The sequence below is a fragment of the Poecile atricapillus genome, chromosome 6 (assembly GCF_030490865.1).
Source record: "Poecile atricapillus isolate bPoeAtr1 chromosome 6, bPoeAtr1.hap1, whole genome shotgun sequence".
NCBI lineage: Eukaryota > Metazoa > Chordata > Aves > Passeriformes > Paridae > Poecile > Poecile atricapillus.
This window is the reverse complement of record NC_081254.1, coordinates 4,935,284-4,957,984: the sequence shown is the minus strand read 5'-3', so window position 1 is coordinate 4,957,984 and position 22,701 is coordinate 4,935,284. Positions and strand designations below refer to the sequence as shown.

The 22,701-nt window shown below is 52.5% G+C and overlaps 1 protein-coding gene across 1 annotated transcript in view; it reads left to right on the top strand.

Annotated features, from left to right (window-relative positions):
* CDH23 (cadherin related 23) overlaps positions 1–22,701 on the top strand; it is a 168,580-nt gene that overhangs the window by 89,928 nt on the left and 55,951 nt on the right. The window contains exons 12-17 of the mRNA XM_058841359.1: positions 2,483–2,632; positions 3,381–3,539; positions 17,931–17,995; positions 18,507–18,744; positions 19,271–19,376; positions 19,470–19,597. Of these exons, the coding sequence (XP_058697342.1) occupies positions 2,483–2,632; positions 3,381–3,539; positions 17,931–17,995; positions 18,507–18,744; positions 19,271–19,376; positions 19,470–19,597 (846 nt within the window). The remainder of the gene's footprint in view (positions 1–2,482; positions 2,633–3,380; positions 3,540–17,930; positions 17,996–18,506; positions 18,745–19,270; positions 19,377–19,469; positions 19,598–22,701) is intronic.

Genomic DNA, 22,701 nt, shown 5'->3' with positions numbered 1-22,701 from the left:
GTGAGGATTGCAGATTGGGAGAGCAGATTCTTGTCCGTGATTCACAGCCAGGTACATAAGCGGGTCCCACCTGAAGTTTCAGACCTCTGGGGTGACAGCTGGGCCCTTCTGGTGGCATCTCACACCCTCACCTGTCCTGCTGGTGTCCTAGAATGGAATTTCAGCGGGATATCAGGCTGGCAACCAGACCTGGCAACCAGAAGCTGCCCCGAAATGCTGTGTGACCAGCAGTGGTGGCGTTTTTGGAAGCAGGGAATGGGTGTGAGGTTGGCGTGGCAGCAGGACCACGGCACGGATCTGATTACGCGCTCCGAGGAATGTGCGCACGGAGAACAAAGCCGTAATTGTGCCCAACTGCAGCTCCAATTGTCCTTCAGCCGAATCAACACGGAATTTCTGTAGGGTTGTGGCACTGGCTGAGAGATTTGATTGGAAGGAGGCAGTGGGCAGCAGCCTTGAGGCACAGCGAGGGCAAGCCTCGAGTGTTGGCATGGGATGAGAGGAGCTGGAAAACGTGTGGCTGCATCCCGGCGTTGGGCGATAGCAAACTTCCCTCCAAAGCCTGCTTTTTTATGGGTCAATTTGTTTCAGAAGGAGACAGCTTTATTGTTGTAGGGTTGCTGAGCTTTGGCAGGCTGCTCCTTAATTTGTGGCTCTAAAGGAAGGCAAAGGACTCGGTTTTGTTTGCAGCGGTGGGGAAAAGCTCGAGCTGTGCAGGAGCTGGGAGGTCAAGTGATGGCGAGGGGAATGAGCACGTAAAACAGGTCACTGAAAGCATCCTCATCCTCATCCTCATCCTCATCCTCATCCTCATCCTCACCCTCACCCTCATCCTCACCCTCATCCTCATCCTCATCCTCATCCTCATCCTCATCCTCATCCTCATCCTCATCCTCACCCTCATCCTCATCCTCATCCTCGGTGCTGCACGATGATGGTGCTTGGCTGTGATCGCTGCACGCCAGGACCTTTGAGAGCCCAGGGATGCAGCGCTTGTTTTTCCTCTTCCCTACCACGTTTCAAATCCGTTGTTTGCTCTGGGTGGCAGGAGCAGGTAGGAAGGGGTGAGGGAAATGTAAGCAGCTCCCCATGGCTTCCTCTGGAGTGGGGGGTCCTTGCTGTGAGCTGGGCTTAGCCAGGCCCTTCTGCTGGGCAGCTGATAACAATTTGAATATTCAGATTTGCTTTCAGGCATCCGCGGGGGGCTCGCAAGCTCCGGGAACCAGGAGCAAGGAAAGCAGCATGGGGGCCGAGGCAAAAAAATAAATAGCTGAATAAATATATAAATGGCAACTCGCAGCAGCCCTCCCCAGAGGCAGCTGTATCCCCCTTCTCCAGACCTCACATGGGGAGACTGAGGCACTCGAGGGGCTGCTAATTAGGGGTAGTGGGTATCTGGAGCTGATCTCTTTCCCCAGCTGGAGGGGAATTAATCCACCTGGCTCTCTTCCTGCAAATACTTGGATTTCTTTTGATGTTTCAACTTTTATCTCATGCTTCCAACAAACTCACTCTTCTCTGGCTTCCAAGAAAATCCCTCGCATCTGGCTGCCACAAAAGGTGCTCTCATGTACTGCAGGGAGGGTGCAGGCCCTGGGAGAGATCCTGAGGGCTCGTCAGCAGAGACAGGCAGAAATTCCTCAATGAAGTAGCTTTTTGTCACTGGTGGGAAATGGTCATTTGTTGTAAATCGACATCCTGAGGACAGGGGACAAAAGAGCTTGGGAAGTAACACTTGCTTCTGCCATTCTCCATATCCTCTGCTCCCTCCCTCACTCCTCTGGGATGTCTGGAGCATCCCTCATTCCTAGTGCTATTCCTAGTTTGGCACTCAAACAGCCAGTGGAAGGTGCCAGTCTACCCTGAGATGCTCCCACTGTCCACCACTGCTCCAGCTCTGGGGCTCTGCTGGGAGATGCTCAGTGTGCCCTCAGCGCCATGGATTGCATGGAGGTGTGCAAGGAGGAGGGCAAGGCAGAGATTCTGCTCATGTCACCTGCTCCCAGCGGTCACACTTAGGCAGCTTTTGCTATTAGTGCCCCTTCGTGCATTTAATTGGCCACTTTTTTCTGATAGGAGGGAGGTCATTCAGGGAAAATTGGAAATTCATCTCTGGCAGCTTCAGAGCTTGCTTTTCATGTGCTCTGCTGGGCCGTGCTCAGAGCAAGGCTCTAAAAGCATGGGTATGTTGGCGGCCTTGCTGCTTTGCTGGCCGGGTCTTGGGGGAGGAGGAGTTTTTCCAGTTCCCAGTTGGAGCTGCCTGATTGGAAAAAGCCCTCTGCATGGGAGAGGCACCCACAGAGTGGTCCCAGCCTGAGGCAGTGCAATCCCAGTGCGTGACACCCTGTGTGGTGCGTGAACCTTCAGCCAGCAAAAGGGACTTTCCCTCTGTGTGCCCTGCGGGCTCATCCCGGGGATGCATTCCCTCTCCTCTCATGTGCACATGGATTTTGTAAATGGAACTAAATCCTTCCCTTCCCAGGGACCCAACAGCGTTTTTGAGGTTTACCTGGTGGGCAACAACTCCAACCACTTCATCATCTCGCCGACCTCCATCCAGGGGAAGGCGGACATCCGTGTCCGCGTGGCAGTGCCGCTGGACTTCGAGACCATTCCTCGCTATGAATTCTCGGTAAGGCTGGGCTCTGTGGGACAGCCACAGTTTTCAGCACGCCCCAAGAGTGACCATCAAACATCTCCCTCTCTCTTGCCCAGTACTTGAAGAGGGCCTAGGAAGAAAGATGGAGCAAACTTTTCAGCAGGGCCAAGGCGGGGGATGGATTTTGATGGTTGATTTAAATTAGGTGTAAGGAAGTTTTTTTCCAGGAGGTCTGGGGAAACATTGGAACAGGATACCCAGCAGGGCGGTTGTCCCATTGCTGGAAATTCAGGGTCAGGTTGGATGGGCCTCTGAGCCCAACCCCGTCTAGTGGAAGATATTCCTGCCCATGGCAGGAGGTTGGACTAGGTGGCCTTTAAATGTTCCTCCCATCTCAAACCATTCTATCATAATCCCCACTATGAAACAGCAGAGCACTACAAAACAGCCAAAAAATCAGAAATTATAATAAAGAAGGAGGTGGGGAAGAGATTTGCCCTGCACTTTCCCTTTCCAACATCCAAAGGCTCAGCTGCAAGAGCTTAAGCAGAGCAGGGCCATAAAAGCTTTATTGAGCATAAAACTTTGTTTTAAGAGCACCTATCAGGTGCCAAAACCCTCCCCGTCCTCCTGCTCCAGCTCTGTCGGGGGTTTGCCTTGAGCTGGCTCAGCTGGTGAGGGAGCTGAGGAGAGCCTTGTTTACTCCACTAAAGGAGGATGGGGCGCTCTCCCAGGCTTCCCAGCCTCTCCAACCCTCCCCTCGCCTTCCTGTTTCGCCCAGCTCTTCGCAAACGAGAGCGTCCCAGACCACGTCGGCTTCGCGCGGGTGAAAATCAACCTCATCAACGAGAACGACAACCGGCCCGTGTTCAGCAAGGTCCTCTACAATGTCAGCCTCTTGGAGAACACCACCGTGGGCACCACCGTCCTCCAGGTCCACGTGAGTAGGAGCAGCCCAGCTCCCTTTGCCGAGTCCTCGGCACTCATGCTGGCTCTGTGGTGGCCTTCACCGAGGGCTCACATGGGAAGGGAGGGAGCACCAGGAGATGCTGGTGTAGACTCCTCATGGCTTTTTGGGGCAGATGTCTTGACCTTTCCTGTTCTCTGGAAGATGTGCATGCGTTCCCTGCCACACCAGGCATTCAGAGAGAGTCCTGCAGTGCATTTCACCTGCAGATACTGGTCCCAGTGGTCATGGTACCCTCGGTGTGGCTTTTCTCACAAGCATCATCTTCCTCAACCAAACCGAGGTCAGTCACACCATTAAAAGGGTGATGGATGGCAAAGGAGGGGAATGGCTTTGTTCAGCAGAGCAGCAGAACAGAGGCAGGCAGAGGTGGTGGTGATAGCAGGGGGCGTTTCCTCTTCTGTGGGTTGGTTGGAATCCTCATGGAGAAGACATTTCCTGATGCATGAGAGCGATGTCAGTGCCTGTGTGGGGCACAGAAAGAACCTCAACAAAACCCTGCGCTGAAATACCATTGGAAAAAGTATCATAGCTCCTCTGGGATGGGGAATATCACAGCAGGGAGCACCAAAACCCCCTGCCACACTTTGGGTGTCTTACTGCCACTACCATCAGTCATGAATGAGTTTTCTTGGCTACCTCTCCAATGAATTTGCTCCAGCTGCCCTCCTGCCCCCTCCTTGTGCCCCTGCTCCCCCAAGGCACAGCCCCTGGTCTCCCATCCGTGCAGGAATGCCCACTCAGAGGATAAAAGCCCAGACAAAAGAGTTGGGTGCATGTGCCTGTGTGCAAGTGTGTTTACTTTACAAACAGATGGTGTGAAACTGTACAGAGCCCCCGAGCTGTTCCCATCTGACAGTTATTAATATTTCAAGCAGATGTTTAGCTAGTCAGGCCGTCAGACACTAAACAATGAGATTGTTACTGCGTCTCCTCTTTCCCCAACTTCCAGCTATGCCAGCATTTCAGAGCGAACACAAAATGCCAGGAGTTGAATCTTCTATGATAAATCAGAATGGATGCAATTAGCGCTGAAATCCAAATTGCCCTCCCAGCTGATCCCAAACTTTTAACAACCCTCATAAAGTACCAGCTCCTCCTGCTGTGGCCGCTTGCCTTTGAGCTGCAGCCCTCAGGTCGCTGCCTGTCTGCACCACATCTCTCCACCTGTCCCACGTGCTGCAGACAAAAAGCCTACTTTCCTTGCTAATAAATTTCTCCTCTCCTTTTCTTCCTTCTTTTCTGCTTGCTCATGGATCTTCCTGGATAATTCAGGTGTAGAGTTTTGGAGAAAGCCACATGGCATGCCCACTTTTTTGGTGGCTGCTGGATGGCATCCTCATGAAAGGAGATTTTTGCTGGCTCCCCTCTTTTTGTGCTCCTTCGTGCAAGTAAGTGCAGGTTCGGAGACACAATGGGGTTCAGTGTGCTAAGGATAAATCAGGTGGCTTGTGGGGTCAAGGAAACTGATGAACAGGGTGAGTGGTTGCTGAAGGGTGGCAGGAGGCTTTGTGCCAGCTGCTGCTGGACATGCCAGGCACAGCTGGCAGCACAGAGCAGTGCCTGCAGCACCTTCCTGGCACGCAGACAAGCAGCTAAAACCACAGGAAGCTGAAGCAAGGGGATGTCGCTGACCTTCTGCCCAACCCAGCGTTCTGGGAAAGGAGGACAAGTTGCTCCCAGCAGCCCAAAAGCCCCTGGGCTGTTTGCCCTCCTTCCAGTGAGTGCATCCTGGCTCTATCCCACCTTGGCTGTGGCTGATGGGCTGTGTGTGGGTGAGGGGAAAGGCTCTCCTCAATGACAGCCTCTCCAGGCTGCCCTCAGCATGGCCAGCTGAAAGAGAAAAGCAAAAGGAAAGAGCAAGTGGACTTCATTTGCTGTGACAAATGGTCGTTTGTTTCTACAGCATTTCAGCTCCTAATGTCAGTGACAGCAGAGAAACATTGCCTGTTACACCTATAAATCAACTGTAAAACAGTCCCAAGTGCAGGCAGCCAGTGGGGACCCAGAGCTGCTGCCTGCTCCCTGCTCCCTGCCTCTTTCCCTCTGCCCAGGGATGAGTGGGCTCGTATCTGTGGATTCCTGCTCAAACCTCAGCTGCCTCCCTGGCACCGTGCAACCTTGTCCACCCTCTAAGATTGTGTTTGCTCTCTGCTTAGCATTCCCTCCATCTCCCTGTCTGTCCATCCATCTGTTTAATTCTGTCCCTGAAGGGCATTTATTGTTTAGACTCAGGTGGCCACTTGCTTGCACAAGAACATCTGGAGAGCCCAGGCTCCGTGGGAACAGCTCCTGCCCACAGTGTGCCCAAAGGCAGCCTTCTCTCCTGCTTCCATGCTCTTGGAGCATGAGGACAAGCTGAGGGAGCTGGGAAAGAGGCCCTGCCTGGAGCAAAGGAGGCTTAGGGGGATCTTCTGGCTCTGCACAACTCCCTGACAGGAGGGGACAGCCAGGGGGGGTCGGGCTCTCTTCCCCGGTGACAGGACAAGAGGAAACAGCCTCAAGTTGTGCCAGGGGAGGTTTACATTGGATATTAGGAAAACTTTCTTCGGTGTAAAGGGTAGTCAGGCATTGGAACAGACTGCCCAGAGAAGTGGTGGAGTCACCATCCTTGGAAGTGCCCAAAAAACACATAAATATGGGTTGTGGGTGTGAGTTTGGCAGTGCTGGGTTCATGGCTGGACTCGATGACCTCAGAGGCCATTTCCATCCTTAATGATTCCATGACTGTTTACACACGTGATAAGCCCCTTAGGCCAGAGATTCCTGGTTCTGCAGAGACCAGTGTGAAGGGCTCCTGACTCCAGCCAAAGCTTCCAGCTCACATCAGTCGTGGCTGTTTGGAATTACCTTTCCATTGCACATCCGTGACAATTGAAGGACAAGCAGCCCATCCAGGGCTCTGCAGTTGTTAGAGTCCTGACTCAATGCAAACTTAATTTTTTTCCCTGCCCCAGACTCTGCTGTGCCAGGAAAAGGCAGGCTGGAAAGGCTTGCAGGTCCCACACAGCAGCAAACACTTTCTGTGAAGCAGGAGTGAAGCAGGGAGGTGAGCAGAGCTCATCCTAAAGAGATGGGCCAGTTCTGCCCCAGCTAGCAGCAGATACTGAAAACTAATTTTTTTCTGAAACAACTGGCCATGGAGCCTTTTAATAACATAACCGAAAAGGTCAGAGAAAGAATTTCACACTTCTTGAGCAAGCAGGCAGCCAGTATAACTTCATGCCTTCCAGGAACGAGGCAGCAAGAGCATACACTGCACCCTGAATTAACTGAGGCTCTGACACCCCTGCCAGGTCCTGCCTGCCTGCTGGTCTGTGGCTTTGCATGGGTGCTGGCTTTCCTAAGAAAGGATGGACCCTGGAGAGGTGTGGTGAGGTGTGGTGCCTGCTCTGGCAAGGGCAGAGGATGTGGGGCTCTGGGATAGGAAGCTCTGGGGAAGGACCGTGCTGGGGGGATGAATGGCTGTGTCCAGCTGAACCATGATCAGAGTCACAGACTGCTTTATGTTGGCAGGGACCTTAAAGGTCATCGAATTCTAACTCTGCTGCTGTGGGCAGGGACACCTTCTGCTAATCCATAGCTCCTTGAGTCCAGAGGCAGGAGATGCCTGCTACTCTCCATCCTGCTCCAGGCTGCCTCATTTCCAGCAGCTGGGAGTAGTGCCACTGCTTCACAAGCCCTTCTTCAGCACCTCAGCTGGGACAGGAGATGAGAGGGAAGTCTGAGGGCTCCGTGCCCAGTGGCTGTGAAGGGGACTGATGCTGGTCTGGCACCATCCTCCCTCTCCCAGGCTTGGAGGGTTTGGAGGCAGTCCCCTGGGCTGGTTCTGGTGGGGCTCCCCTGGGGAGCTCTTCTGTGACCTGGCCAGGGGGAGAGCAGGAGGGAGCTTTCAGCTGGGAAGTTTTTTTGGGGTGGAAGAAGCTACATAAATGTGGCCTTGCTGCTGAGGTCACCAAGACCCAGCCCAGCATCCCCTGCAGTCCCTCAGGTGCTGCTGGGCTGGGAAGCTCAGGGAAGGTGCAAGCCTGTGTTTGCATCTGCCACGCTGAGCCCAAGGCAACTTGGGGTCCTGCAAAGCTGCGGGGTGTGAGAGCAGAGAGCACAGTGCCCCTCCAAACCTGCCCTGGGACACTGCTGCTTTGTCAGGGGCCTCCAAAAGCTGTGCTCCAGCTGCTGGTGTATCTGCTAGACCTGGAGAATGGGGAAGGGGCCTAAGTCGACCCAGCAGGAGGCAGGAATTAAGGGGCGGGAGAGCTCCTTAAGCTCCTCGTACTCTACAGATCTGCACAGCAAAGTCCTCCTGAAAAGCTCCGATAACCAAAATCATTAAAGCCCAAACAAACCAAGAGTAACTTGTTTTTAACACAACAATGCATTTGATTTGCCTTGAAGTGTCTGGAGAAAAATGGTTCTCCAGGGAAGTGTGGAAAGTAATCCTAGCTCCGTGATCCCTCCTCTCTGCTTTATTTGCCCTGGTCTGGCTTGGCTGCACAGGCTGGGATCCGTGGCTGTGGGCTCCATCAGCTGGCTGGCAAGCAGCAGCCAGCTGGGGGGATGCTGCCAGCTCCCTTCCTGCTCTCCCACCCTGGAAAACAGCTGGGATGAAGCCAGGGAGGCATGGAGGGGAATGAATTGCCCACTTGCCCTCCTTCAAGCCCCACACAAGCATCTCCCAGCAGGCATTTAGCCCCTGCTGTTCCCGTTCCTCTCCTGCCAGCTCTTCCCAGCTCCAGCTGGGTCAGGCATGGATCAGATAGATGAGTTTGGAAACCACATCAGCACCTCTCTGGGATGGTTTGCATCACTATTTGTCCCAAATCCTTGCTGAGTTAATGACTTCCTCCTCTGTGGGATATCCTCCTCCCAAATCCCTGTGAGGCTACGTGCTCTGCCTTTCCTTGGTGTTCTCCTTGCCCTGAAGCACCTCTGGTCTGGGGTGGGGCTGGATTTCTCCTGGCAACAACCATCCTCAAGAATTCTGAAATGGATGGGGAGACCTTTCAGAGCTTTAAATACACACACACACACACAAAATACCTTTGGGCAAGCTGCTTCCAGAGTCATCTTTTGGAGACCCTCAGAAACAGCGTGAGCATCTCCAGCAGACCTCAGATTATAAACTGAGGTGCCAGATTCAACCAGCAGGAATCAATTTCAGCACGGGAATGATTCTCTGTATCTTGTGATATGTGGCAAGGCAGGTAAAATAAGCACCGTGTTCCCTCGGGGCTTGATAACCTGGATCTCTAAGGCAGCCTTGTGTGTAAAAAACCCCACTACTTTCCCTGGTTTTTAATGAAATCTGGATTAAAATTTTCAGGTTATTTGACAGAGGAGGTGAAGAGATGTTCTTCCTGTGTTTTTTGGCATTAGCCTGTGTATTCTTATGTATGTGTGTGCATTCAATATATATGTACACAAATGGGTTCACATTCCTGAGCAGTCCCTTTCTCCTACCCTCCATGGGTTGTCCCCTCCCTGAACATCATCCCCAGCACATCCATTCACCTGGATTCTCATCTTCCCCCTCCCTGCCACTGCACTTCCTCTGGAGAAGCCTTGTTAGTAAGAACCTAATGAAGTAAATGCGCTAATTAACCTTCCATTACTCTCCTCATTAAATCAACCTTTAATTTGGTTGGCAAAGTTCCTCTCCTTTACCACCCAGCTGTCAGTTTTCTTCTGCTGCTTCGATCTCTCTTTGGCCTCGTGTCGGGGATGGGAAAATCAATCCCAGCCTGATTTTCCTTCCCCTTCTTTCCAGCCAGCTGTAAACTCCAGTCAACAAGAAAGTAATAATGTACTTTTCCCACCCTGGCAAGGAGAGTTGCAGACATCAATAAACAGCTATTTAGGATGCAAATCACTTTCCCAATCAGCCATCAGCCTTTGAGTCTGGCAGGGATGACGCCGTGGTCTGTGGGCTCCCATGTCCCATCACGGTGCTCCCACATTCCATCATGCTGCCTTGCAGCCATCCCAGAGCAGCTGTGGGATGCCCAGAGAGTTGCATCCCTCTGGGTTTGCCCCACTCCAAGTCCTGATGTGGGTGGAATGAGGCTTTGCAAGCCTTTGGGGGTTCTGGTTCCCTTCAGGACTCACACCACCCTGCATCCCGCCATCTCTTTGGCCCAGGGCGCTCTCTATCCCCCAACATCTGCCTGTTGTTTCTTGGTGATTTCCAGAGCTTTTCTTTCCCCTTTTTCTTGGAGAACAGATGAATTGCAGGAGGGCAGGAGCAGCTGGAGACCAAAGGCAGTAGTGGAGGCTGCAGCTCTGGGGTGCTGCTGGGTGAGGGGCTCACCCTGAGCTGTGTTTCTCTCTCGCATGCTGATGGTGACTTGTGGACCAGCCTCAAGGAGAAACCCACACTTGCTCCTGATTTTGGGAAGATTGCATGGAATAAGGACACAGCTGAAGGCAGGGAGTGAGGTGGGGAAATACCTTGGAAATCAATGGACGGATAAAAAGGCATCTTGGGATCTTCCATGGGGAATCAGTGTGGGATAAACCATCCCCTGTCCCTTTGGTGGCACCTGGGGTGCTCTCCCAGCATTAGGACCAGGGACTGGTGCAGCCCATGGTCAGCAGGGATGCCACCACAAGGACAGCACAGGGCTTCTCAACCTTTTTTTCAACTGACTGAGCCTCTACATTTTGCTCAGGGGGTTGAGTTTGTGTCCTGATCCACAGGGAGTCACCTGCCCCACCTGCGTTAGGAGTAGCTTGTGCCTCCTCTACCTTCATGTATGGGCTATGGAAGTACAGGGTGGGGAAACATCAGGGGGACCCCCAGGCCAGCCTCCTCCTTTCCTTCTGCTTTGTGTGGTTAGATAATGTCTTGGAAAGTCCTTGCTGCAGAGGAGGAATGGATGGGGTGGTGGTAACTGGCGACTGCCAGCCAAATGTCTGGGGCAAGCTGGGTGTTGCAGAGCTGGGTGTTGTCTCCAGCCCATGGAGGCTGAAGAACTCTCAGCTGGATGTTTCTGATGTCCTCCAAGCCTGGACTTTGTCCCTTCCTCCAGCCCTTCTCCCCACCTGTGTGGCCCACACAGCTCTCCCTCCCTGTCAGCATCTTAATTGATCTTGTTGTTCTCAATCCCCCCCCTCCCCAGTGCTCCATCTCCAGCTGTGCTTAAACAGAACAAAATCTCTTCCAATTTCCTCGCCGCTTAAAAGAAAATTGAATCCTTTATCTGCAAGAGGAGAGGAAAACTGCAAACACACGAAACAGTAAAGAGTTAAATAATCAAAGCAGATGATTCCAAATTGCCTGGAAAGTTAAACATGAATGGCTTGGCTTCTTCCTGCGTGCTCCTTGGGTTTTTACAAGTATAAAAATATGCTTGCACTCCTTGTTCCCGTTAAATATTCTTATCAAGCCAGCTCTGTAAATAAAGGGAAGGGGAGGAGGGAGTTACCAGGCGTGATTGACAGAACTGAAGTCCTCGTCTTTCTTGTCAGGGCCCAGTGCTCTTTGGCTGTGTTTATCTCTTTAATCTAAATATCAATCCGTGAGACCGAAATGGGGTGGAATAGGAATCATGACAGCCTGAGCGCTGAGGGGAGAGAGAGAGAGAGAGAGAGAGAGACACTTACTGCAGCTTGTGCAGCCGCTCCCTGTCCTGATGGAGCTGTCAGGAAAAATGCACAGCGAGAGCACAGGGGTGGGAAAGCAAAACAAAAGCACAGCCTGGCCCCTTCGCCCCTGCCCAACCCAAAAAAAAAAGAGGAAAGAAACCCAACAATTCAGCCCATGAGAGGGGAAAGAAAAGCAGGGAGCAAATGCAGCCCTGCTCCTGTCCAAATTGCATCCTGCAAAGCACGATTCAGGCAGCAGGATTCCCTGCCAAGCCTCCCAGTGTTCCCAGTAGAAGATAGGTGGTTTTCCTTTGCTGCTGGCTTTAGCTGGTGATTTGGGATGTGGCTGGGAGTTCAAGGGAGGGTTTTTCCCAAGGTGATGCCCTTTGCCATGTGGACACTCCGGCCTCACAGCTCCTTCTCAGCAGTCCTTTCAGGGCCATCACTGTCTTCACCTTGATACATCCTCTCCCAGACTCCTCATGCCTTTACACCCACAATGTTCCTATAGAGCCAACACTCCGGGGCTTTTAAATCTGTTTTCAAAGCTGCCCTCAGCCCCCCAAAGCATCTCTCCCAAAGCATCCAAATGTCTCTCCCAAAGCATCCAAGGCTGTGTCTCCTCGAGCAAAAGGCTCCTGTGGGAATCAGCACCCAGGGGTGCTGTTGGCTGAGTGACACTGTGACAATGCCACCCCTGGACAGATGACCTTGAGCTGCCCCTGGTGCTGCTGACACATTGAGGTTGATGCGTGAAGAGGAGGGCAATCTAACTGAATTGGGCTTTTGGGAGCCATTAGATGTGCAAATCAGTAGGGTTCTGCCATTCCCTGTCTCCAGGATGGGATGCAGCATGTTCATGTCCATCTCATGGCAAGGACCTATTCAGCCCATCCCTCCTCCTCTGTTTTTATCCCCCCTCTGCCTGCTGGGCCTCTCACCTGGGTGAGGCGCAGTTGCAGATGGTGGGTGGGTGGCGTGATCAGCTTCCCGGAGCTCTTGCAAACACTTCAGTGATCGTTGAGAATTTATATTTCTTCCACCAGACTTTGACCTTAATTTCTTCCATTTTGCTGGGCTGTAAAATTCATTAGAGACCCAACAGCGAAGTGATTGAGATGTCAAGCCAGGCAGTTTGTGGGGTTATTTAATCGCTGAGATGTGCCACTTGCCATTTAGGTGGACAACAGGAGAATATGAAATCAATGAGGTTCATTAGTGAAGGGCTTGCACCCAGCTCCAGTAAAACCCGTGGGCATTTAAATGGTCTTGGGTGTCACCAGTGAAAACCCACGCTGGTAAAGCCTGTTTATCTCACTTTTTGGGCCGTCTTCTGTCACCTGGTGTTTTAAAGCCCAGTCTCCAGCCATTCCTGCAGCCCGGCTGCAGTAAATCACAGCTGCCCAGGCAAGTGTTAACCTTGCCTGTGTGGAGCTGATGTTGCAGGGGCTGCTGTTATAAAACACAATCAGGAAAGCTCTTGTTTTCCCTGGTGGCTGGCAGAAGAGGTGGGGAAAATTCCCAGGGGGGTTGATTGACTATTTTTCCCCCCTAGCCAGGTTGAGCGCAGCCCTCTGGGGTCATTAGCGCCGATTGAGCTCGCTGGCTCGGGGCAGGCTTTGGAGCTGCTGGGGAAGTGGTGGCAGCCCGGCTTTGCCTTGATTCCCCACTCTCTCTTTTTCCCAGCTAATCACTGGAGCCACTGGGCTCCAGTGCTGGCCAGCCACCGGCTCTGCTCGCTCCTGATTGCCACCTCCCACCGGGCAGCCTCTCTTTAAAAGCCCGGGAGAGAACACAGCCGGGCCAGGCAAGGCTGACAAAAGAGCTGTTTTCCCACTGAAGTCATTCCCTAACAACTTTAAGTAGGTTTTCCATTGGTTTTCCATTGGGCTTTCACAGCCCAGTGATTGCATTTCATGCAAGCCCTTGGCCCTTCACCTTTGTCTCCTCCAAGTCACAAATCAAATCCCAATCCCGGTGGCTACCAGCAGTTAGCTGTTATTCCCCTGGGACCTGAGGTTGCCCTGAGGAAGGGACGTTTGGATGGCTGCCTGCTTCATACATGCAGGTTTCGGTGGCCCCAAGAATCAGTAGGATGCCAGGGCATGGCTCCTCACCCTGGAACTCCTACACCACAGTCTGAGCAGCCCGTGGCTGCCCAGTCAGCCCCAAGCAGCAACTACATCTGCCTCACTTTCCTAGAAAATCCCCCAAAAAAACAGCTAGGAAGCAGATGGGAATCCTCCTTCTGTTTGCCTTCCCAAGCCACAGGCATCTTGCTGGAGCAAGCCAAGGGAGCAGGCAGGGCTCTGCCCGGTCACTCCAGTACCCTGACAGCTTTTTGACGTCCCGTAATTGCTTTCCTGACACAACTCTTTTAAGCAGAGAGCTCCTGGCCAAACCAATTTGTTCTCCATCAATTTTTATTTCCTGCTTTGTGCATGTGAGGGAGGGAAAACAAAGAGGGCGAAGGAGAACAAACAGAGCTGGGACCTGCTCTGGTTCTGAGGGAAAGGTGGGAAGGGTTTGGCTCTTCAGCCAGGCAGGACACGGCTGCGGGTCATCATTCCAACGCGCTCTGCTCACCCCTGCAACCAACTTCCAGCTGCTCATCCCTGCCTGACAATTTTGGGGGGAGGACTGCCATGTCCCAGGGGCTCCATGGGGGATCTGAGCCACCTCCAAGGGCTCTTCTTGGTTCTTTAAGTGCTTGCTCACTCCTCCTGCCGTGCTCCCTGAAGCTGCTGCGGGTAGAGTTAATCTCCGGCAGTTTAAGGAGTCGCTGAGTGGGTCTGGCGGATGATGAATGTCTAAACCATTACGGGGTGAAGCTCCATGGAGCTGTTTAAAACTGAATTCTCCCATGTAAATTTCTGCTCCATCAATCCTGATGACATGTCAAACATTGCTATTGTTTCCCTGAACAAATTGGACGACATGCCCTTTCCTGCAGATTTGCCCAGGAGAGCAGAACCGCTCGCCAGCTCCTCGCTTTTGTCTCCATCTCTGCTGGCCTGCGGGTGGGGAAGGGTGGATGTGATGGCCCTTGGTGGGACAAAAGGAGACATCCCAAATATTTTGTGCTTGGGGGATGCGGATGGACAGAGACAGGCCGCGGGTATTTTTGTGTGATTCGTGTGCTGGGTGCCCCCACCATGCTGCAGCTCAGTAAATTAATCCTTTGGGTTATCCAGGCTTCCTCCCCTTGCCACTCTCCCCGAGTTTAGCTGCACAAATGTGGGATTTTTTGGAAATGGTCTGCGCTGGTGACAGCTCATAAAAGTACAGATGTGGACCCGCGTTTTCATCCTGCCCTTTTGCAGGCTCCAGTGGGCAAATCCCGCTTTAATATTCCAGGCAGGAGAGGAGAACCGTAAAAGCCATTTGATTGCTTCTCCAGGTGGAACCCCCAGGAACTTCCAGCCAGATGCCTTTCCTCCCCAGGCTGTGGGAATGGATTCTTGCATGCTGGAGGGGGGAAACGAGTCAGTGATTGGGAAAAGCCACAGGAAAACAGCTGGGATTGCTGACAGCTCGGTGGGGTTTGGGGTGTTCTGCAGGCTCTGCGTGCTCTCTCGGAGCCCTGGGCATCGCTCTGCAATGGGAGTGTGTGTTGCCTCCCCAGGGGCTTGAGCAGCTGAGCATCCTTTTCACCCTTAGAGGGGAAAAAGCTTGGTAATGCAGAAACAGGTGAAGATCCCAAATTAAATATGCTGAGCGCGCGTGGTTTGGCTTTTTTTTTTTTTTTTAGCATGTTCCCTGTCACGCTCCACTAACCTGCTCCATTGCCCAGCATCATCTCCACGATGTTCAGTTGCCAGGAAAGGCATCCAGCCGGCCTCACCTTCCACCTCCCTGATGTAAATCAGGGACATTAATTAGCCCGGCTGGAGAGGAGGTGGATGGGGCAGAGTCAGGCTGCCCGTCCTCCTGGCTCCTCGGGAGAGGGGCTTTTTGCCTCGCTGGCACTTCTGTTGTCATCACAGCTTGTGGTCCAGCCACCCTCCTGGCTCCCCTCTCCCCAGGGCTCCCAATTCCCTCCTCACTAACCTTCTTTTAACCTTCCTCCTTCCCTATCTTTTTTTTTCTTTTTTTTTTTTTTTCCCCTCATCAGAAGAAAATTACACTTTCCCCAGTGTTGTCTGTCACCGCAATAAGCACTTACGAGTGCAATTGTTTGGGGCCAAATGAAGGGAATTCGTTTTGCCCGTGCTTTCTGGTACTGTCAGACCCCCTGTAAATCATTATCTCATCACCAGCCCATCCAGGTGCATGGAAAATGCTTTTCTGGGCTCTGCTCTCGCACCAGCCACTTAGGAATTAATGGAACCGAGGGATTCACAGCAGTTGCAGGGCACAGAAGTAATGGGTAGGAAAAATCCTGGATGGAGGTGGCAATGCTGAGGCTGCTCGAAGCGCTCAAGGATTCTGGGGAGAGAGGACCCAAAAAAGGGGCTGTTGGCAGGTGTTAGAATGGGGGATTAACCCCAGAATGAGTTGGCTGAAGGCTGCTGCTGTGGGCAGATGGTGTGGGTTGACCCTCCCCTTCTCTCCAAGTGTTTCCATACAGAAGAGTTGCCGCGCTCTGCCTGGGATGCAGCACATCCATGGATGTCCTCTGAGGGGGGAAGATGGACCCCAGAGGGACCTGTCCCCCAAAAGCTGGTGCTGCTGTCTCTCTGGGCGTCTCTCCAGGCAGATTTCTGCAGATTTGTTAAGCTTTACTGAACACAATTCCAAACGGAAAGGGAGCCACATCGTAGCGGTGGAGAGGAAAATCAGCAAAACCAGTCGGTCTGGAAGGCTGGATCCACCAGACCACCCTTTTGGCCTGCAACAAGCAGCAGAAGTTCACTTCTCAGCCTGGGAAAACATTTGGGGAGGAACAACTTAAGTAATCCTGTCTGGTTTTCATGCCTTTGGCTCTCCATCACCCCATGGTGCGGCAGGGGAGCAGCACATGGGGGTAAAGCTGTGCTCAAGCTCCCACTCTGCTGTCAAGGGTAATCAAGGCCATCGATAAATCAGGAAGGTTTCAGGAGCAGGCTGTGTTCCATGCCACTCCTAAAATACAGCCTTTTCCTGCTATCTGGACGTGAAATGTGTCTTTGACCCTGCTTCTTCACAGTCCTGTTGGTCTCTAAGTAATCCAGACAGGACTCAATTTAGAAAATATACTGGGGGAGAAAAAGGATATTTTGGGGGCTGCATTTCGCTTTCCTCACCTAAAAATAAAATCTTCTGCTCCTTTTTTCTGCCACCACTCATGCATATTTCATATATTCATTAGAGCAGAGACTTTAAAACACAAATAAATCTTGCTTTGCTCATCCAGAGCTGACACAGTGAGTTGTGAACACCTTCCCCAGAAGGTGCTGGTCGTTTAGCCGTGACCAGCCTGCTCCAGCTTGTGTAGCTGTAGGTGCATCCCACAGCATCCTCAGCCACTCAGTCCGTGGGAATGCAGCAGATTGCACCCCCAGAAGGGCTGTCCTTGTGGAAAGCAAGACCAAAATCGCTCTTCCTCGCTTTTCCGGATCTGTATTTTAGCCTAGGGGTTACATTCTGAAGTGTGATAGGTTTTTATTCCTCTACTCTTGTTGTGGTTTGGCACTGGCCAAACGCCAGGCACCCACAAAAACCACTCACTCACCCTCCCCTGACACAGATGGGCAGAGGAGAGGAAAAAAACAATGAACAAAGGATTCATGAGTTGAGATAAGAGACTGCAAGAGAACACTCCAAGGGCAGGTACAGAGTGAGTTTATTACTAACAAAATCAGGGGAGGATAATGAGAAGTAAAATAAGCCCTTAAAAAAACACCTTTTCTTCCCCCTAACCCCATCCTCCTTCCCACCAACAGCGCAGGGGACAGGATGTGGGGATTTTGATCAGTTCACCAGCCAAGGTTTTCTTCTGCTTGGCTCAGAGAGAGGAGTCCTTCCCCTGTGAGACCGTGGGGTCCCTTCCACAGGAGACAGCTCTCCATGAACTTCTCCAGCATGGGTCCAAATGTCACAAGCAGCAGTCCTCCCAAAACTGCTTCAACCTGAGTCCCTGCCATGGGCACACAACCCTCCCAAAACTGCTGTGGCATGGGTCTTTCTTCCATGGGGTGCAGCCCTCTGAGGATAGGCTGTTCCAGCCTGGGAGCTTCTCTTCATGGGGTCTTCCACTGGATCACAGCCTCCTCCAGCTGCTTTTCTTCTTAAATCTGATATCCCAGAGGCGTTACCAACATCTCTGATTGACGCAGGCTTGGCCAGCAGCATGTCCATCTTCAGAGCCATTCAGAGATTGGCTCTGCCAGACATGGCAGAAGCTTCCAGCAGCTTCTCACAGAAGCCAGCTCTGTGCCCCCCTGCTACCAAAACCCAGGCCATGCAAAACCAACACAGCTCTAGAACACACAGGGAAGGACACGAGCTGTGGCTGTCCCAGCTTCCTGCCTTCACAGGGACAGGAAAGGTGGCCCTCAGGAATTATCCATGGAGTCTTTTATTTCAGGTGTGCTTCCCAGATTAGCTTAGTGTGTCAGGGAAAGCAAGTGGGTGCAACGTTTCCCACTGCCAAAGGATTTGGGAGGAAAGCTGAGGAATGTTGGTGGAGGGCAGTGAGCTAGAGCAGGCTGGGAGTCAGGGATGAGCAGGGGAGTGCAAACAGCCCCTGCCCTGAGGCTCTTGGGGGACAAATGGCAGTACACCAGGTCTGCAGTGCTGTGTTCAGTGTGGCATTTCCATAAACACCGTAGTTTATTGATTAAATTTTACATTTTCCAGGCAACTGACAATGATGTGGGCTCCTATGGAAAAGTCAGTTATTTCTTCAGCGATGACCCTGACCGGTAAGTGTGACTGACTGGCCAGAATTTGCTCCTCCAAAATCCTCTTCTAACCTCACTAGGCAGTCACAGGGCGATTAAAGGCACTGGCTGTGTCCTGCCTGTGAGATGTCCTATGATCCCCTGTGTGTGTGCTGTCTCCCAGAGATGTGAGCTCAGCACACGCCTGATGCTCAGCATGTTTAATTGCTTTGCTAAGTTGGGACCTGCGGGCACCAATAAATGGTTTCACAGTGAGTTGTCGGCCCTGGAGCAGCACCTGGGGTGGAAAGTTGGGCAACACACATGGGCTGCCCAGTAGAACAGACCTGGGGGCCTCTGCACTCGTTTTCTCTGCCTGTGGAGCAGCATTGAGGGTCTCTCGCTGCTCAGCAGTGTGGAGCTCTGGAAGGTGTTCTGGGACCTAACATCCCGTGGGGAAAAAGTCATGAACTTCACACTGCCAGGCTGCTGCCTCTCCATCTCCTGTGTGTGGTCACTGAGGCTTTTTCCCCTTCCTTTGCTGTCCCCTCAGTTTCTCCCTGGACAAGGACACAGGTGTGATCATCCTGACAGCTCGGCTGGACTTTGAGACCATGCAGCGCTACACCCTGACCGTCATCGCCCGGGATGGCGGCGGGGAGGAGACGACGGGGCGCGTCAGGATCAATGTCCTCGATGTCAATGACAATGTCCCCACCTTCCAGAAGGAGGCTTACCTGGGGGCCCTGCGGGAGAACGAGCCCTCTGTCAGCCAGGTGGTCCGGCTCCGGGTGAGGGACTGCCATGGCTCCTCCGCTTGGGATGTGCAGTAGGGAGACAGGAGTGGGTTAGGATCACGGGATGGTTTGGGTTGGAAGGGATCTTAGAGCTCAGACAGTTCCAAGCCCCTGCCATGGCCAGGAACGTCTTCCACAAGTCCCATTCAGCCTGGCCTTGAACACTTCCAGGGATGGAGCAGTCACAGCTCCTGTGGGCACCTCATGTCAAAGCCCCACCACCCTCACAGGGGAGAATATCTACCTAATATCTAATCTAAACCTCCCTCTGTCAGTTTAAAATGACCAGTGATGGGTTTAACAAACACCTTCCCAAGCAGGTCCCAACATCCAGTTTCTTTCTTGCATCAGAGAAGCAGGCGAGAGCAGTCTGGTTTACAGATCCCCTCAGGGCCCCTGATGGACACAGCTCCCTCCATCACTTTTCCAGTCTCCTCTGGCCCAGCCTGCACCTTCCATCCCCTCAGCTCTCCCTGGCACAGCTCCCATGCCCATGGATTCCCTCTGCTCACACCCTTAGGCATCTGATGAGGACTCCCCTCCGAACAACCAGATCTCCTACAGCATCGTGCAGGCCTCTGCCTTCCGCGACTACTTCGACATCACGGTGTCAGAAGGGTACGGAGGTAGGTGCTGCTCCTGGCACCCCTGAGCGTGCCCACCTCCTGCTCGGTGTACAGCTGCTCCCCTGACCCCCCCCTCACTGTGCATCCTTCCAGTGATCAGTGTGAACCACCCCCTGGACTACGAGCAGCTGCCCAACGGGGTCATCTACCTGACGGTGATGGCCAAGGACGCCGGCAACCCGCCGCTCAACAGCACCGTCCCTGTCACCATCGAGGTGTTTGTAAGTGCCAGCGCCTGCCATTCCCCGTGTGCTTCCCCTGCAATCGCTCCGCAGCACTGCTAATAATTCACCAATAACCTGTCGCTCCACCTCGGTCTTTTCAGGGCCAAGTTCTTCTGGGATACTCCCTCATGGGGAGTTCCTCTTATCTGGGTTCTGTGTCAGGAAGGATACTCCAAAGGCTCATTAGGCTCTTGTTCCTCATGTTTATTAATATATTATCAAAAGATTTGGCAGGTCTTCCCCAGACTTTCTGCTCAAGTTCAGCCCACCATCACCTGGATCAAATTGGCTCAAAAGGCACAAAATGGCCTCGAAATATGCAGCTTTTTATCTTTATACTTATTTTCACCCAATTAACAATAGACACATAAATTATTTTTCTTAGTGACCCAATGACCCAACACCTGTGTGCTGCGCTGTGGCATTCTCTATCCAATCACCAACTAGTACCCAAAAACCTCTAGAAGAAGAATATGAAGAAGAAAGAAGAAGGACAAGAGACAATAACCTAAATCCTCCATCTTGTCTTTTGTTCTCTAAACTAGTTTAAACTCTAAACTAACTTTTTCACTCAGTGACTTAAGAAAACTTTCTAATTTACACACACTTCCACTTTTAATTTTTCTATTTAACAGTTGTTTTCATGGTGTTATATGAATTCCAGTGTTTTCTTGGATGTCAGAGTCAGGTATCAGAGATAAGGGCACGCACTCTGTGCCTCAGACTCCAACATAACCCAACAGGACCATCCCACCCCATGCCGGTGTATGAGCGGGTTCCTATTACGCGTGTGTCGCGCATGTCTCGTGCCACGGGGTGAGGAGCAGAGCAGGAGCAGTGTGGGAATCCCTCTGGAGGAGGGGTTTCTGCTGGGAGGTGCCACAGCACTCCTGGGGAGGATGAGATCGGTGTGGCACTTTGAGGCACGCCGTGGTTCGAGGATGTCTGCAGGGAGGTATCAGTGATGGAGGCAGTTTGGCTGATAACGTGTCAGTCTCGCAGCCGTGGGATCTCTGCCAGGCTGGCGGCAGCGTCACTCCAGGAAGGTGAAGGAGATAAAGCCAACGATGCTGTAAGATGGGAATGAAGTCCCATGAGCATGTCTCTCCTTCAGATCCCTCACAGTGCTCAAGAAAGGGGGAACAAGGCAGTGCCCAGGGAGTTAGTGGTGGTTAAATACATCCTTCCCACACTGTGCTTTCGACGGCATAAACACCTCTTTCTCAAGACCACATTTCAGTGGGTCATCTCCCCGGGTTGGGTCTGTACCCTGGCAGAGTTTAAGTAGCTGTCACTTTTCCCACGCTCAACCAAAGGGAATTTCTCTCAGCTGGAAAAAGAAAAGAAATAAAAGCCAAAAACTAGGAGGAAAATGAGGGGGAAGTGTTTTGTGACGGCACTTGAGGAACAAGAGCTGTGAGAAGGCAGAACCAGAGCGAGTGTGGAGGGAGGTAATTTTTTTTCATCGTTTGGTTGTTGGTTTTTAATAAAGAAGTCAAACTCGGCTTGTAGATTTCCCATTAGGGGACAATACGCTTTTGTAGAGGGAGTCGCCGAGTCAGAACTAATAGTGCGCGCCGCGCCAGGATCTCGGGAAATAGCTCCGCTAATAAGTTTCTGCCTCACTCCCTGCCACTGACGCCCTGCTCAGAGCGATGAGCCGGCGACTCACGGCGGGCCTGTGCCTGGAGGAGAGGGGTTGTATGCTTAGTGTGAGCAGCTGCCACTCCCAGCATCCTTGGAGATGGCAGGGAGTGGTAGGACAAGGGGGATCAGCTTCAAACTGGAGGAGAGGGGAGGTTCAGGTTGGATGTCGGGAAGGAATTGTTCCCTGTGAGGGTGGTGAGGTCCTGGGACAGGGTGCCCAGAGGAGCTGTGGCTGCCCCTGGATCCCTGGAAGTGTCCAAGGCCAGGTTGGATGGGGCTGGGAGCAACCTGGGGTGGTGGAAGGTGTCCTTGCCCATGGCAAGGGGTGGGAACTGTCTGAGCTTCGATGTCCCTTCCAACTCAATCCACTCTGAGATTCTATGATACAACGGCTGTCTGAGGGTGAAGCTGTAGGGAGGAGGGCTGAGGGTCAGGAGAACACAGGAAGCTGGTTTTAGCTGGTTAGGTGGATAATGTCTTCTATGGGAGTGGAAGAGTGCCGGGTTCTGTCTGGCGTCGCTGCAGGTGCCTTGGAGAGCTTTGGGGCTCCTGTGGCTGAAGTGGGAAATGTCCTTCTCGAGTGAAAGGCAGGTGCAGGCCAGCTCTGGCCAGATGGAGAGCCAGCCAGAAGCAAACCCTGCCTCCTTGGGACCAGGCTTGCCGGGCCGTGGCCTTGCTGAGCATGGCCTGATGATCTCAGGAACGTTAATGACATGACACAGCATCTGCTCTGGCTCGTGTCCACCCAGCTGGAGCCCCAGCTCAGCCCCATCCAGCTGCATGTAGATACACACTAAGCCTCTCCATTGCCTTTAACCTGCCCAGGCCTCCTGGGTTTGCCCTGGATGAGCCCCACCAACCCCTGGGAGGAGGAGGAGGAGGAGGAGGGATGGTGAGAACATCACTGGGACAGGCAACAAGTTTCTCATTGCTCTCGGAGGAAACGCCGGGAAAGCTGAGTGACTCAAAGGCTGATTAAAGACCACCTGCTTACAGAAACTAAAGCAGGGACTGGCAATTTAATTGCAGCACGATGGGCATCGTTGGCACCTGAAATTGCTTCAAATCTCAAGTTCAGTGGGCTGAGCCTGCAGGTCCCTCAATGGTCTCTGGGTAGAAAATGTCTCCAGAGCAGCCCTAGGGAAATGGAGAGGCCCATAACAGTGTTTTAATGTCCTGGCAGCTCTGTCCTTCCCTCCAAAGGCAGTTGGGTTTGGTTCATTTAAGGCAGATTCGTAACAATATTTAAACAGCATTTAAAGCCCCCTTGGGGAGCTTTAAACCAGTCCAAAATCTGTTTTGAGGGATGTTGCGAGCAACTGTCCCTGCCTGGTTTCCCCAGGATGGCCATAGTCCTTGGCAAAGAAAGGCTTGGAGGGAGCACATGGGGATGCAAACCAGCTTCCCCCCCAAAAAATGCTATGGCTGCCCTGTGTGCAAACACCCACAACATC